Raw genomic sequence first — 13,429 nt, 5'->3', positions numbered from 1 at the left:
TTTTTGGCTACCCCCCTTGTAAGGGGGAAAAAGCCTTGGTATATGTATGTATGTATGCAAATGTGGCAGGAAAGGGAGGAGTGGAGGTAGAGGTAGAATGTAGATTGAAAGAAGCAAGTAAATGCTTTAGAGGGATAAAAAGTGTAATGAGATATAGACATTTGGGAATGGATTCTACAAAGAGATTGTATGAAGAAGTGATTGTGCCGACAGCACTGTATGGGTCAGAAACATGGAACATAAAAGACCAAGAGAGTAGTATGTATGTGTTTGTGATGAGGTGTCTCACCAGTATGATAGGGGTTACTAGGCTGGATTGAGTGAGAAAAGAGGAGGCGAGGAGGAGAACCAGGGTGGAAAGGGAGCTGGGAGATAAGTTTGATGAAAGAGTATTGGGATGGTTTAGACACATGGAAAGAACAAGTGAAGAAAGCTTAGTAAAAGAGGTGTGGAAGGCAGAGGTGGACGGAGTGAACATGAGGGGGCGACTAAGGATGAGATGGATGGATGGGGTAAAAGGGACATTAGGAAAGAGGGGTCTGTTGAGGAAGGATGGGAGAAGACAGAAGATAAAGGTGAATGGAAAATGGTTGTGTATGGATGATGCTTGGATGCATGGAAAGGAAGGGGTAGGGGATGGGGGTGAGGGAGTATGTGTGAATAATAAATTGACGCAGCCCGAAGGGATTTCTCCCCATCTTTTCTGGATGATGGGACAAAGAGGGGGAAGTCACCAATTAAATGAAGCGGCCCTGCAGTGGATATGCTGTGTCTTGCTGCACTGCTTCTGACCCAGGGCACTGGGTGAGATGTAAGGATGACCTGTCATCCTGAAGGAACCAAGATAAGAGGGAGGGTGGTGAACGGGAGGGGAGTATGTGGGGACAGAATGGATGAGAGTGCATTTTATGCTTTTGTCTTTTGGCTACCTCCCTTGTAATGGGGAAAAGGCCTTAGGTATATGTATACATTTACCTAGTATATCTAGGAGGGATTCAGGAAGTTGGTGGCAGAGTTTGGGAGAGTATGTGATAGAAGAAAGCTAAAGATAAATGTGGGTAAAAGTAAGGTGATGAGATGTACAAGGGGTGAAAGTGGCAGTAGACTGAAAGTGAGCATTAAGGGAGAGCGACTGGAGGAAGTGGATAGTTTTAGATACTAGAGTGCAAATGTGGCAGGAAAGGGTGGAGTGGAGGTGGAGGTAGAATGTAGATTGAGAGAAGCGAGTAAATGCCTTGGTGGATTAAAGAGTGTAATGAGGAATAGACATTTGGGAATGGATGCTAAGATGAGACTGTATGAAGGAGTGATTTTGCCAACAGTACTGTAAGGGGGAGAAACATGGAACATACGAGAAGAAGAGAGAAGGAGTTTGAATGTGTTTGAGATGAGGTGTCTGAGAAGTATGGTGGGGGTTACTAGGCTAGATCGAGTGAGAAATGAGGAGGTGAGGAGGAGAACAGGGGTGGAAAGGGAGTTGGGAGATAGGGTTGATGAGGTGGATGGATGGGGTGAAGGGGGCTTTGGGGAAGAGGGGAATGTCTGTTGAGGAAGGACGGGAGAGGACAGAAGACAGGGGTGAATGGAGAATGGTTGTATATGGATGATGTTGTGATAGCATGAGGTGGAATGGGCGGGTGGATGGGGGGTGAGGTAGTATGTGTGAGCAAAATTTGACGCAGCCCGAAGGGATTTCTCCCCGTCCTCTCATTTTATGCAATGGGGGGACGGAGAGGGGGGGTCACCGATTTAATGAAGCGGCCTTGCTGTGGATGTGCTGTGTCTTGCGACACTGCTTCTGACCCAGGGCAGTGGACAAGGTGCAGGGATGACCCGTCATTCAGGAGGTGCACAGATAAGAGGGAGGGTGGAGGGGTGTGGAGTGTATTCAGGGATGGAATGGGTGGGAGTGATTTTGTGCCTTTTTCTTTTGGGCTACCCCCCTTGTAAGGGGGAAAAAGCCTTGGTATATGTATGTATCTAGTTGTATTTACCTAGTTGTATTATATGGGAAGGGAGCTATGGTTGTAGTGACCCATCTTTGTATCTTTCAGCATCTAGTTTGTTCTTAAATTCTTGTTTGGTTTTTGCACACATTATTGTTTTGTCCAATTTGTTCCAGACATCTACCACTCTGTGTGGGAAACTTTTTTTTTAGATGTCTTCTATAACTATCCTTTCTGAGTTTCATTTCATGTCCTCTTGTTTTTTTTTTTACCCCACTCAAATCTTCTGTCAAGGACTTCCATGCCTTTCATGATTTTTTGTGTTATCCTGAGCATTTGTAATTGTTATTTCAAACTATGTGTTCTTTTCTTTATCTGCACACATACATACATATACCAAGGTTTTTTCCCCTTACAAGGCAGCTGTTGTTTGCGGACGACACTGCGCTTTTGGCAGGATCGGAGGAGGGATTGAGGAAGTTGGTGACGGAGTTTGGGAGAGTGTGTGATAGAAGAAAGCTGAAGATAAATGTGGGTAAAAGTAAGGTGATGAGATGTACAAGGGGTGAAAGTGGCAGTAGACTGGAAGTGAGCATTAAGGGAAAGCGACTGGAGGAAGTGGATAGTTTTAGATACTTGGGTGCAAATGTGGCAGGAAAAGGTGGAGTGAAGGTGGAGGTAGAATGTAGATTGAGAGAAGCGAGTAAATGCCTTGGTGGATTAAAGAGTGTAATGAGGAATAGACATTTGGGAATGGATGTTAAGAGGAGACTGTATGAAGGAGTGATTGCGGCAACAGCACTGTATGGGGCAGAAACATGGAACATAAGAGAGGAAGAGAGGAATTTGAATGTGTTTGAGATGAGGTGTCTGAGAAGTATGATGGGGGTTACTAGGCTGGATAGAGTGAGAAATGAGGAGGTGAGGAGAAGAATGGGGGTGGAGAGGGAGTTGGGAGATAGGGCTGATGAGAGAGTATTAGGATGGTTTGGACACATGGAAAAAATGAGTGAAGAAAGACTAGTAAAAGAGGTATGGAAGGCAGATGTGGAGGGAGTGAACATGAGGGGACGTCCTAGGATGAGGTGGATGGATGGGGTGAAGGGGGCTTTGGAGAAGAGAGGAATGTCTGTTGAGGAAGGACGGAAGAGGACAGAAGACAGAGGTGAATGGAGAATGGTTGTATATGGATGATGTTGTGATGCATGAGGTGGTATGGGCGGGGGATGGGGGTGAGGTACTATGTGTGAGCAAAATTTGACGCAGCCCGAAGGGATTTCTCCCCGTCTTCTCCTTTTATGCATGGGGGGACGGAGAAGGGGGCTCGTCGATTTAATGAAGTGGCCTTGCTGTGGAAGTAAAGCACAAGATAAAGGAGGCAAAGAGGAGAGCAGATGTGGAATGGGGTAAGAGTATGACAGAAAATTTTGAAAGTAATAAAAAGATGTTTTGGAAAGAAATTAAGAGAGGAAGAGGAGGCGAATCAAGTAGAGAAGAAAAGGTAAAAGGTGCAGATGGAGAGATGATAATAGAAGAGAAGGCAGTAAGGGGAAGATGGGCAGAATATTTTAGGGAGTTGCTAAATGTGAAGGAGGATAGGGAGGGAAAGATAGCTGCAGTGGGAAATGCAAAGAAAATGAGAGTGATGAGTGAGGAGAATGGAGGAGAAATAAGGAAGGATGAGGTGAAGGCAGTTGTTAAGATGATGAAAGCAGGTAAGGCACCTGGTCTGGATGGATGCCATGCAGAATGTCTGAAAAAGGGAGGTACAGTGATGGTGGACTGGCTGGTGAGGTTATTTAATGTTTGCTGGAGAGAGGGTAGAGTGCCGGAGGACTGGAGGAGTGCCTGTATAGTTCCTCTTTACAAGGGAAAAGGGGACAAGTGTGAATGTAGTAGTTTCAGAGGGATTGGCTTGTTAAGTGTAGTTGGGAAGGCTTATGGGAGGATCTTGATTGAGAGGATTAGGAGAGGAACAGAAGGAGTAATTGGTGAGGAACAGTGTGGATTTAGGACAGGTAGAGGTTGTGTAGATCAGATCTTTGTGGTAAGACAGATATGTGAGAAAGCTATAGGAAAGGGGAAGGATGTTTTTTGGGCTTTTATGGATCTGGAAAAGGCTTACGATAGGGTAGACAGAAAGGCACTGTGGGAGGTTATGCAGATATACAGGATAGGAGGAAAGCTTCTAGGAGCTGTCAAGAGTTTTTATGAGAGTAATAGAGCTTGTGTCAGGATTAGAAATGGAGAGAGTGAGTGGTTCGAGGTATAGGTGGGACTTCGTCAAGGATGCGTTATGTCGCCCTGGCTGTTCAACTTATACATGGATGGGGTAGTGCGAGAGGTAAATGCAAGGGTAGTGGGTCAGGGATTGGAGATGGTTAAAGAAAATGGAGAAAAGTGGGAGGTGAGTCAGCTATTGTTTGTGGACGACACTGCGCTTGTGACAGGATCGGAGGAGGGATTGAGGAAGTTGGTGATAGAGTTTGGGAGAGTATGTGATAGAAGAAAGCTAAAGATAAATGTGGGTAAACGTAAGGTGATGAGATGTACAAGGGGTGAAAGTGGCAGTAGACTGGAAGTGAGCATTAAGGGAAAGCGACTGGAGGAAGTGGATAGTTTTAGATACTTGGGTGCAAATGTGGCAGGAAAAGGTGGAGTGAAGGTGGAGGTAGAATGTAGATTGAGAGAAGCGAGTAAATGCCTTGGTGGATTAAAGAGTGTAATGAGGAATAGACATTTGGGAATGGATGCTAAGAGGAGACTGTATGAAGGAGTGATTGTGCCAACAGCACTGTATGGGGCAGAAACATGGAACATAAGAGAGGAAGAGAGAAGGAGTTTGAATGTGTTTGAGATGAGGTGTCTGAGAAGTATGATGGGGGTTACTAAGCTAGATAGAGTGAGAAATGAGGAGGTGAGGAGGAGAACAGGGGTGGAAAGGGAGTTGGGAGATAGGGTTGATGAAAGAATATTAGGATGGTTTGGACACATGGAAAGAAGGAGTGAAGAAAGACTAGTAAAAGAGGTATGGAAGGCAGATGTGGAGGGAGTGAACATGAGGGGACATCCTAGGATGAGATGGATGGATGGGGTGAAGGGGGCTTTGGGGAAGAGGGGAATGTCTATTGAGGAAGGACGGGAGAGGACAGAAGACAGGGGTGAATGGAGAATGGTTGTATATGGATGATGTTGTGATTGCATGAGGTGGCATGGACGGGGGGATGGGGGGTGAGGTAGTATGTGTGAGCAAAATTTGACGCAGCCCGAAGGGATTTCTCTCCATCCTCTCCTTTTATGCAATGGGGGGACGGAGAGGGGGGTCGCCGATTTAATGAAGCGGCCTTGCTGTGGATGTGCTGTGTCTTGCGACACTGCTTCTGACCCAGGGCAGTGGACAAGGTGCAGGGATGACCCATCATTCAGGAGGTGCTCAGATAAGAGGGAGGGTGGAGGGGTGTGGAGTGTATTCAGGGACAGAATGAGCGGAAATGATTTTATGTCTTTCCCTTTTTGGCTACCTCCCTTGTAAGGGGGAAAAAGCCTTGGTATATGCATGTATGTACTATGATTCTGTAAATGGCCAGTAGCTCTATTCTTTCTCTTCTTTGTTCCAGGGTTGGTAGTTCCACTTTAGACAACCTTTGTTCATATGTCAATTTTTGAAAGTGTTGGGGCCATCTTTGTCATTGCTCTTTGTATTCTTTCTAATTTCTTCATATTCTTTTTTGTGCTGGTGTCCACAGTGTCACAGCATACTCCAATCTTGGTCTTTTCAGTATGACTAATATTTTTTTTACCATTACTTCATCCAAGTAGTTAAATCCACCTTTACTGATTTTAATAAGTTATAGGTTTCTCCGACTATTTAGTTTATATGCTTGTCTGGTGTCATGTTTTGGTTAATAATTAATCTGAATACATCATAAATGTAAGGTTTCATCAACTAATATAAACTTAGGTGAAAGTTGTTGCAAATGTATCACAATAATGGTAAGTATATGCTAAATCAATGTAATCCTTTGTCCCTACACATTGGATTGCTGTATGTGTTGTATGAGTGAGGGAATATTTCTGTTACTAGCTTATAATAGAAGTAAAAATTGTGCAGTCATAAGTTGTTAGCTCTCCTGAAGTGAAAAAGTGGAGGAAATGGCCAAAGTTCACAGAGATTTTTGGTTCAGTCTGGAAACTAAGTGTCAGCTCCTTGGAACTACACCTCCTGATGGGTGTGTGGGTGTTAATGGATTTTGAAGATGAGTGGCCGGATGTCTGCCTCACAAGACTACCACATAATGGTCCCTCTCACTAGTCTCGTAAAAATAATTAAATATTCTAAAATTTTCTTAACCTCTTCACTCCGGGGCACATCGCACGTCTGGCAGCATTAGCTGCCCGACGTGCGATGTTGCGTCATAATAATCGCATTATAAAAAATGAAGTCAGTGCTCAATCGTTTGCTCTCTTTCACCCGTGTATTTTGATAACCATAGAAAATTGATGAAGCCAGTTTAGAGAGAATGGAGATTACGTAGGTACGACTACAATAAATATAATCAAGATGCCGACGTCGGCATCATCGAGTACCCACTTGCTCCTCATGCCGCCTACGTAGGCGTCAACGTATGGAAGTGGTTAACAGAAATGAGGAGGTGAGGAGGAGAACAGGGGTGAAAAAGGATTTGGGAGATAGGGTTGATGAAAGAATATTAGGATGGTTTGGACACATGGAAAGAATGAGTGAAGAAAGACTAGTAAAAGAGGTATGGAAGGCAGATGTGGAGGGAGTGAACATGAGGGGACGTCCTAGGATGAGGTGGATGGATGGGGTGAAGGGGGCTTTGGGGAAGAGGGGAATGTCTGTTGAGGAAGGAAGGGAGAGGACGGAAGACAGAGGTGAGTGGAGAATGGTTGTATATGGATGATGTTGTGACTGCATGAGGAGGAATGGGCGGGGAAGTGGGGGGTGGGGTAGTATGTGTGAGTAAATTTTGACGCAGCCCGAAGGGATTTCTCCCCGTCCTCGCCTTATATGCAAAGGGGGACGGAGAGGGGGGGTCGCCGATTAAATGAAGCGGCCTCGCTGTGGATGTACTGTGTCTTGCGGTGGGCAGGGTGCAGGGATGACCCGTCATCCAGGAGGTGCTCAGATGAGAGGAAGGGTGGAAGGGGTGTGGAGTGTATTTAGGGATGAAATGGGTGGGAGTGTTTTTATGCCTTTCCCTTTTTGGCTACCTCCCTTGGAAGGGGGAAAAAGCCTTGGTATATGTATGTATGTATGTATCTTAACCTCTTCACTCCGGGCCAAAATCTCGCGGGCAGCATTATCTGCCAGACGTACGATGTGTCGTAATAATACTCGCATCATAAAATATAGTCACCGCTTATATCGATCGTTCTCTCTTTCACCCGTGAATTTTGATAACCATAGAAAATGTGATGAAGACAGTTTAGAGAGTATGTCATTACGCAGGGGCAACTACAATAAATATAATCAAGATGCCGATATGGCAGCCTCGCATATCCACTTGCTCCTCATGCCGCCTACGTATGCGGCACCGTATGGAAGGGGTTTAATAAATCATTACCTTTCAATGCCACATTTTGAAGCAAATATGGCTACCCCTAGCTTTTTAAAAAAAATATTTGTAACTCACCCTGCTTTTATCCTTGCTCTCCATCCCAAGCACTACAGAAAGCTGCAAGGTAATATTGGGCTTCACCATCACTACCAAAATCCCTTGGGCTGTGTTGATACTGAGGCTACGAATTAGTTGGTGGTCAGAGTACTCCCCTTCAACCAATGAGTCTTCTATCAGACTTGATATATTCATCCAGCACACTGAAGTTCCTTGAAAAAAATAAACAAAATTCTAAGATAATGTCAAAGAAGAGAAAAGTCTATTTCTAGCTTAGGGGTGGAGTTGTCCCTGTATATTTTATCACAAATGAAGTCAATCGTCCTATTTACAGGAATTTGTGTAAATAAGGATCCCTGAGAATATCTTAAGACTGCTATTAATATGCTGTACGAGCGAGGCACCTTTTACTTGCCCACAAGGTAACCTGTACTCCCAGGTCGATGGTGTTGCCATGGGCTCTCCCTTGGGGGTACTATTCGCAAATTTCTTCATGGGAAGTATAGAAGAACTAATACAGTAGAAGCCCGATTTAACGAATCTCAATTTAGCGGAAGCTCAAATTAGCGAACTGCAAATAGCAATAACGAAAATGCTCAACTTAGCGGAAATGGTCTGCTAAGTTGACCATTTTCCGCTAGCTGGCCAGATGCGTGTCTACGGAAATAGCTCAATTTAGCGGGAACGGTAAGCTAAGTTGAGCATTTTCCATCAACTGGCCACATGCATGTCTCGGAGTCCAATGTTACCAGATGTTACCAGATTGTGGTGGTGGAGTCAAGGAAAAATTTATAATTTAGTACTTTGGAGGTATATAAATATATATACAGTCGAACCTTGAAAGCCCGGACCCCGAATGCCTGGACCCTCGTATGACCGGTTGAAATGAACAAAGGGCAGACTTTTCAAGCAAAGTTCCCTATTTGTCCAGTAGGTGGCAGCTATGGCCGTACACTTGTACTTAAACCCGGACCAGTCAAGCCGCCACCAGGGCTGCTGTTTCGTAGAATTTTGTACCAAAATGTAGTAAAATAGTGGCATGTGGCAACTGCACAAGGACATGAACTTTTTTCTACATATCAGCGGGCTGTTCAAAACATTCAAAAACTCAAACTTTTGTTTAAAAATCATAGAACTAGTTATCAAATAATAAATGGTACATCAAAATATGACTTATTGGTAATTGTATTACTTATAAAATATTATACCCCAAAAGATATGTTTTTACGGTGTAGAAAAACATTCTACGCTAAAGTTTCAGCTTTCTTTTAGCACCAGGGCTGCCATTTCATAGAATTTTGTACCAAAACGTAGTAAAATAGCGGCATGTGGCAACTGCACAAGGACACGAGGAAATTTTTTCTACATATCAGCGGGCTGTTAAAAACATTCAAAAACTCAAACTTTTGTTTAAAAATCATAGAACTAGTTATCAAATAATAAATGGTACATCAAAATATGACTTTTATTGGTAATTGTGTTACTTATAAAATATTATACCCCAAAAGATACGTTTTCACGGTGTAGAAAATAATTCTACGCTAAAGTTTCAGCTTTCTTTTAGTGATAATAATATATAAAAAATAATTTTTATATCTTACTGAATATGTCAGGGCAGGGGTTCTCAGCCTTGCTTGGCTCATGCACCCCTTTCACCCTTTGCCAGAATGTCATTCCCCCCTCCTTTCCAAGATTGCCTGTTTCAAAAGGTGCATTCTAAATAATATGCAGATATTATCGCACAGCGTAACACTTTTCTAATCCTAAGATTAACCTGGGTCAGCACTGGTGTAATTCCATCCCAGGTGACAGCCCAGATAGGCCAGAGCCTATATTTGCTTTCCTCACTCCGCAAACTTAATGTGGTCACAATTCACCCCCAGAAAACCCAAAATTCACCCCTGAGGGTGGATTTCACCCCTAATGAGAACCCCTATGTTAGGGCATAGGCCCCTTATATACATTCAAGAATAAAAAAAACTAGAACCAACATTTTTTCAAAGTTTAACAAGTATATCTTGCTATGAGTCTGTACACGCTCGAGAAAAATGTATGCCCCAGTATGGCAACACTCCCATTCTACACGGCAGTGTAGAAAACGCGGCAACCCTGGCCGCCACCACTGTCCCGCGTGCATACCTTCCGATATTTACAGTGTACGTAATAAAAAATACAGTACAGTACACTGTATGTACAGTACATTTACATGCCTGTATTACAGTTATTACAGAATTATTAGTATTATAGTATTATTACAGTATTGTTATTATTACAGTGTTACAGTATTATTCTTATGTGTTTCTATGTTTCTTATGTGTTTCTATACGTATACTGCTACGAAAATCTACGGGTGTTAGGGCGACATTTTCGATGACCGGACTTTTGGCATGACTGGAACGCCCTTCCCCCCCAATTAGTCCGGGCTTTCAAGGTTCGACTGGATATATATATATATATATATATATATATATATATATATATATATATATATATATATATATATATACAATAATATATAATTCAGTATATGTATAAAGTATAATTGTAGCACAAATATATTCAAGTAGAAATAGACGGTATAATAGGAAAACAATATAATGAAACAGTAAGTTGATGGGAAATTTCAAAATCAGTACGCGAGAGTAATCACCACGAAAAACACTTCTATAACAACGAACTACGTTTTCTGCAACAACACAACAATAATGCTCACTATCCAAAAACCAACTGCCCAGTCCTATTAATCGCTAGAATTATGTACATCGAACCAAACACGAAGCTATGACTAATATTTCGCGAAATTCACTGACAGCTCATATCATTGTTACACCCCCCCCACACACACACACACACACACACGTTGCAACAAATTACTGCACGTTGCTGTTCATTTGCAATTCACGATTGTGCTGCCTATAATTCACTTACAATAATATATATACTGTATGTGTGTGTGTGTACACTAGGGAAGTTTTAGGTAGGTATCATTTTTATAATCCGCTCTGGCAACACTGTTACACCAACGCTCACTCGCTCAATTTAACGGAAAATTCAATTTAGCGGACTGGACCTTGGCTGATTTAGTTTGTTAAATCGGGCTTCTACTGTATTTCGAAGTATAAAAAAAAACGGAGATATACTGCAGGTATATAGATGACATTTTCATTAAAGTTAATGACTACCAAGAAGTGGAAAACCTCCGTCTTAAACTACAAGAAGCCACAGGACTTAAATTCACAACTGAACACAGTGTGGGTAACTCCATGCCCTTCCTTGATGTCCTTGTTACCCAAAGTGGACATAATTTAACCACCAATGTCTACACGAAGCCTTCCAATGGAGGCCAATGTCTCAACGGAAACAGTGAGTGCCCCAATCGATATAAGCAATCTACCATTGGAGCTTATGTCCGCCGAGCACTTACGCACTGTGATACCTGGTCAAAAGTCCACCAAGAACTCGAACGCACTACCCAAGTACTAGTAAAAAAATGGCTTCAGCAACAAAGAAATTTATAAAGTTACCGAAAATATCTTAAACAAATGGTATACCAACTCCAACAGTACTCCAAACCAAGAAGAAATAAAAAAAAATTACAAGTCACATTTTTCCACAGCTTACAAAGAAAATGAAAAAGGCCATCAAAGACATTGTCAAAAGAAACATAAAGTTTATGAATGACAACACTTCTATCAAACTAATCATCTTTTATAAAAGTAAGAAAACCTCCAATCTGTTTCTCCAAAACAACACCCGCCAAGAGAGGAATGAGCTGAAAATAGTCTCATGTCATAAATACACAAAAGGGAACTGCGAAGCCCTTCCTTCCTCGTACATAGGCATGACGACCATGAAGCTGGAATCCAGACTGGTTGGACACAAATACACAGGAGCCCCAAAGAACCATGCTTTGGCATCACATGGATACCACATTACACGAGAAGAATTAGAACAGAACACGAAAATCTTGGAAACCTGCAAGAAACCTACAAGAAAGTTAAAGATAATCAAGGCCCTTTATATTAAGGATAAAACCCCCAACTTGAATATACAGGCACTTGATTTACTAGCGCTACCCAGTATGAGAACATAGGGTAGGCCAGAAGCATGAGGAGATAATATATGCATAATTTTAATCTATCATGTGATCTCCCCTAGTCAAATAATTTCGTGTGGTCAAATATTGCACTTTGATGACATTTGACACTCCCTGAAGAAGGCTCAGTTGAGCCAAAATCCGGATCGGAGAATATGTCCACCTACGCACGAGTTCTACAGAGTGTAGACCCTGCTACACGACGATTAGCGAGATCTTTAGAAAGTATCTCCAAGAAAATTATTAATGCAGAAAACAGCATCACCTTCAACAAAATTTGTGTATTAGAAAAATTACTGCCCGTATATACTTTAAAACAATAAAATTACTACAATCCATTGCAAGAACAGGCTTCAGACAACAGAAAGAGATACCAATGGCTGTCTTCAAATGATTCATAAGAACCAACCATGAATATGTTTCCCAAAAAGCAGCAAAATGAACACTTAAAAAAGAAAAAAAAAATTAAAGTAATAACAGAATGCAGCATAAGCACCCTAACAGGACACCTGCACACAGAAACTAAAATACTTCCCACAGAAAATTATATGAAAATGATAGGTACCTTCTGTGATGGAACCCTAAGTATCACTCATCTACAACCAGTACCACACAATACATCCACACAAAAACATATTCATGCTCAGATCGCCACACAAACTTCCAAAAGATCACTACACAAGCACTCCAAAACAGATCACCAAACTCAATACTCAGCCAACATCTTTCCCCCGAAGACATCAACCCAACAGAAAAACCCTCTCAAAAGTAAGAACCACAGTGCCATGCTTGTATTCAGGACACACAATCCAGCATTAAAACAGTTTTAACATAGAATAGGCCTTGCCACAGATACAAATGCCACATAAAAGATATAATAATTTGCTCTCTCAAAGAAGGAAAAATACCAAAAGACTGGAAAAATTCCAACATTGTACCAATATATAAAGGAGGAAACAAAGAACCAACTAATTACCGACCGGTCTCCCTTACAAGCACTGTAGCCAGAATTTGTGAAGAAAACAATATAATAAACTCGAGACAATTTGGATTGTGGTAGGGAAGATCATGTGCTACAAATTTAACCTATTTCTACTCCAGACTAATAGATATAATACAAGAAAGTGATGGATGGATTGATTGTGCTTCCCAGACTTACAAAAAGCCTTTGACAAAGTACCACACGAAAAATTATTCATAAAATTGGAAAACATAGGAGGGGTACAAGGTAACCTACAAATCTGGATGGAACATTTCCTGCATGGTAGAAAAATAAGAGTAGTGGTGAGAGAAAAGTCTTCAGGTTGGGGGGAGGTGATGAGTGGAGTTCCACAGGAATCAGTATTGGCTCTAATAATGTTTGCTATTTATGTGAATGACATGGACGAAGATGTGGATTGTTAGAAGAGTTTCTTTGCAGACGATGCAAAACTGTTCAGGAAAGTGAAAACCGAAACAAATTGTGAATCACTACAGAGAGACCTAAACAAGGTTTGGAAATGGAGTCAGAAGTGGGAAGTAGACTTCAACATAAAGAAATGTAGCATAATGGAGTTCGGAAAAAAGTATATAAAAAAAAAAAATAATAATAATAATAATAAAAATATATATATATATATATATATATATATATATCTGAGAGGGAGGGTGGGAGGGGTGTGGAGTGTATTTAGGGATGAAATGGGTGGGAGTGTTTTTATGCCTTTCCCTTTTTGGCTACCTCCCTTGAAAGGGGGAAAAAGCCTTGG

General features: G+C 41.8%; 1 protein-coding gene across 3 annotated transcripts in view; it reads right to left on the bottom strand.

The window, feature by feature from the left end:
• The window catches only part of LOC143041528 (N-acetylglucosamine-1-phosphotransferase subunits alpha/beta-like), a 142,691-nt gene that overhangs the window by 51,933 nt on the left and 77,329 nt on the right, over window positions 1-13,429 (bottom strand). For all 3 annotated transcript variants that reach the window (XM_076213509.1, XM_076213511.1, XM_076213510.1), the window contains exon 12: window positions 7,604-7,797. In XM_076213509.1, the coding sequence (XP_076069624.1) occupies window positions 7,604-7,797 (194 nt within the window). The remainder of the gene's footprint in view (window positions 1-7,603; window positions 7,798-13,429) is intronic.

The sequence above is a fragment of the Oratosquilla oratoria genome, chromosome 31, assembly GCF_046742065.1.
Source record: "Oratosquilla oratoria isolate Oo_2021 chromosome 31, ASM4674206v1, whole genome shotgun sequence".
Classification (NCBI taxonomy): domain Eukaryota; kingdom Metazoa; phylum Arthropoda; class Malacostraca; order Stomatopoda; family Squillidae; genus Oratosquilla; species Oratosquilla oratoria.
Note: the sequence above shows the minus strand (reverse complement) of the source record. Positions and strands in the feature narration are given on the sequence as shown.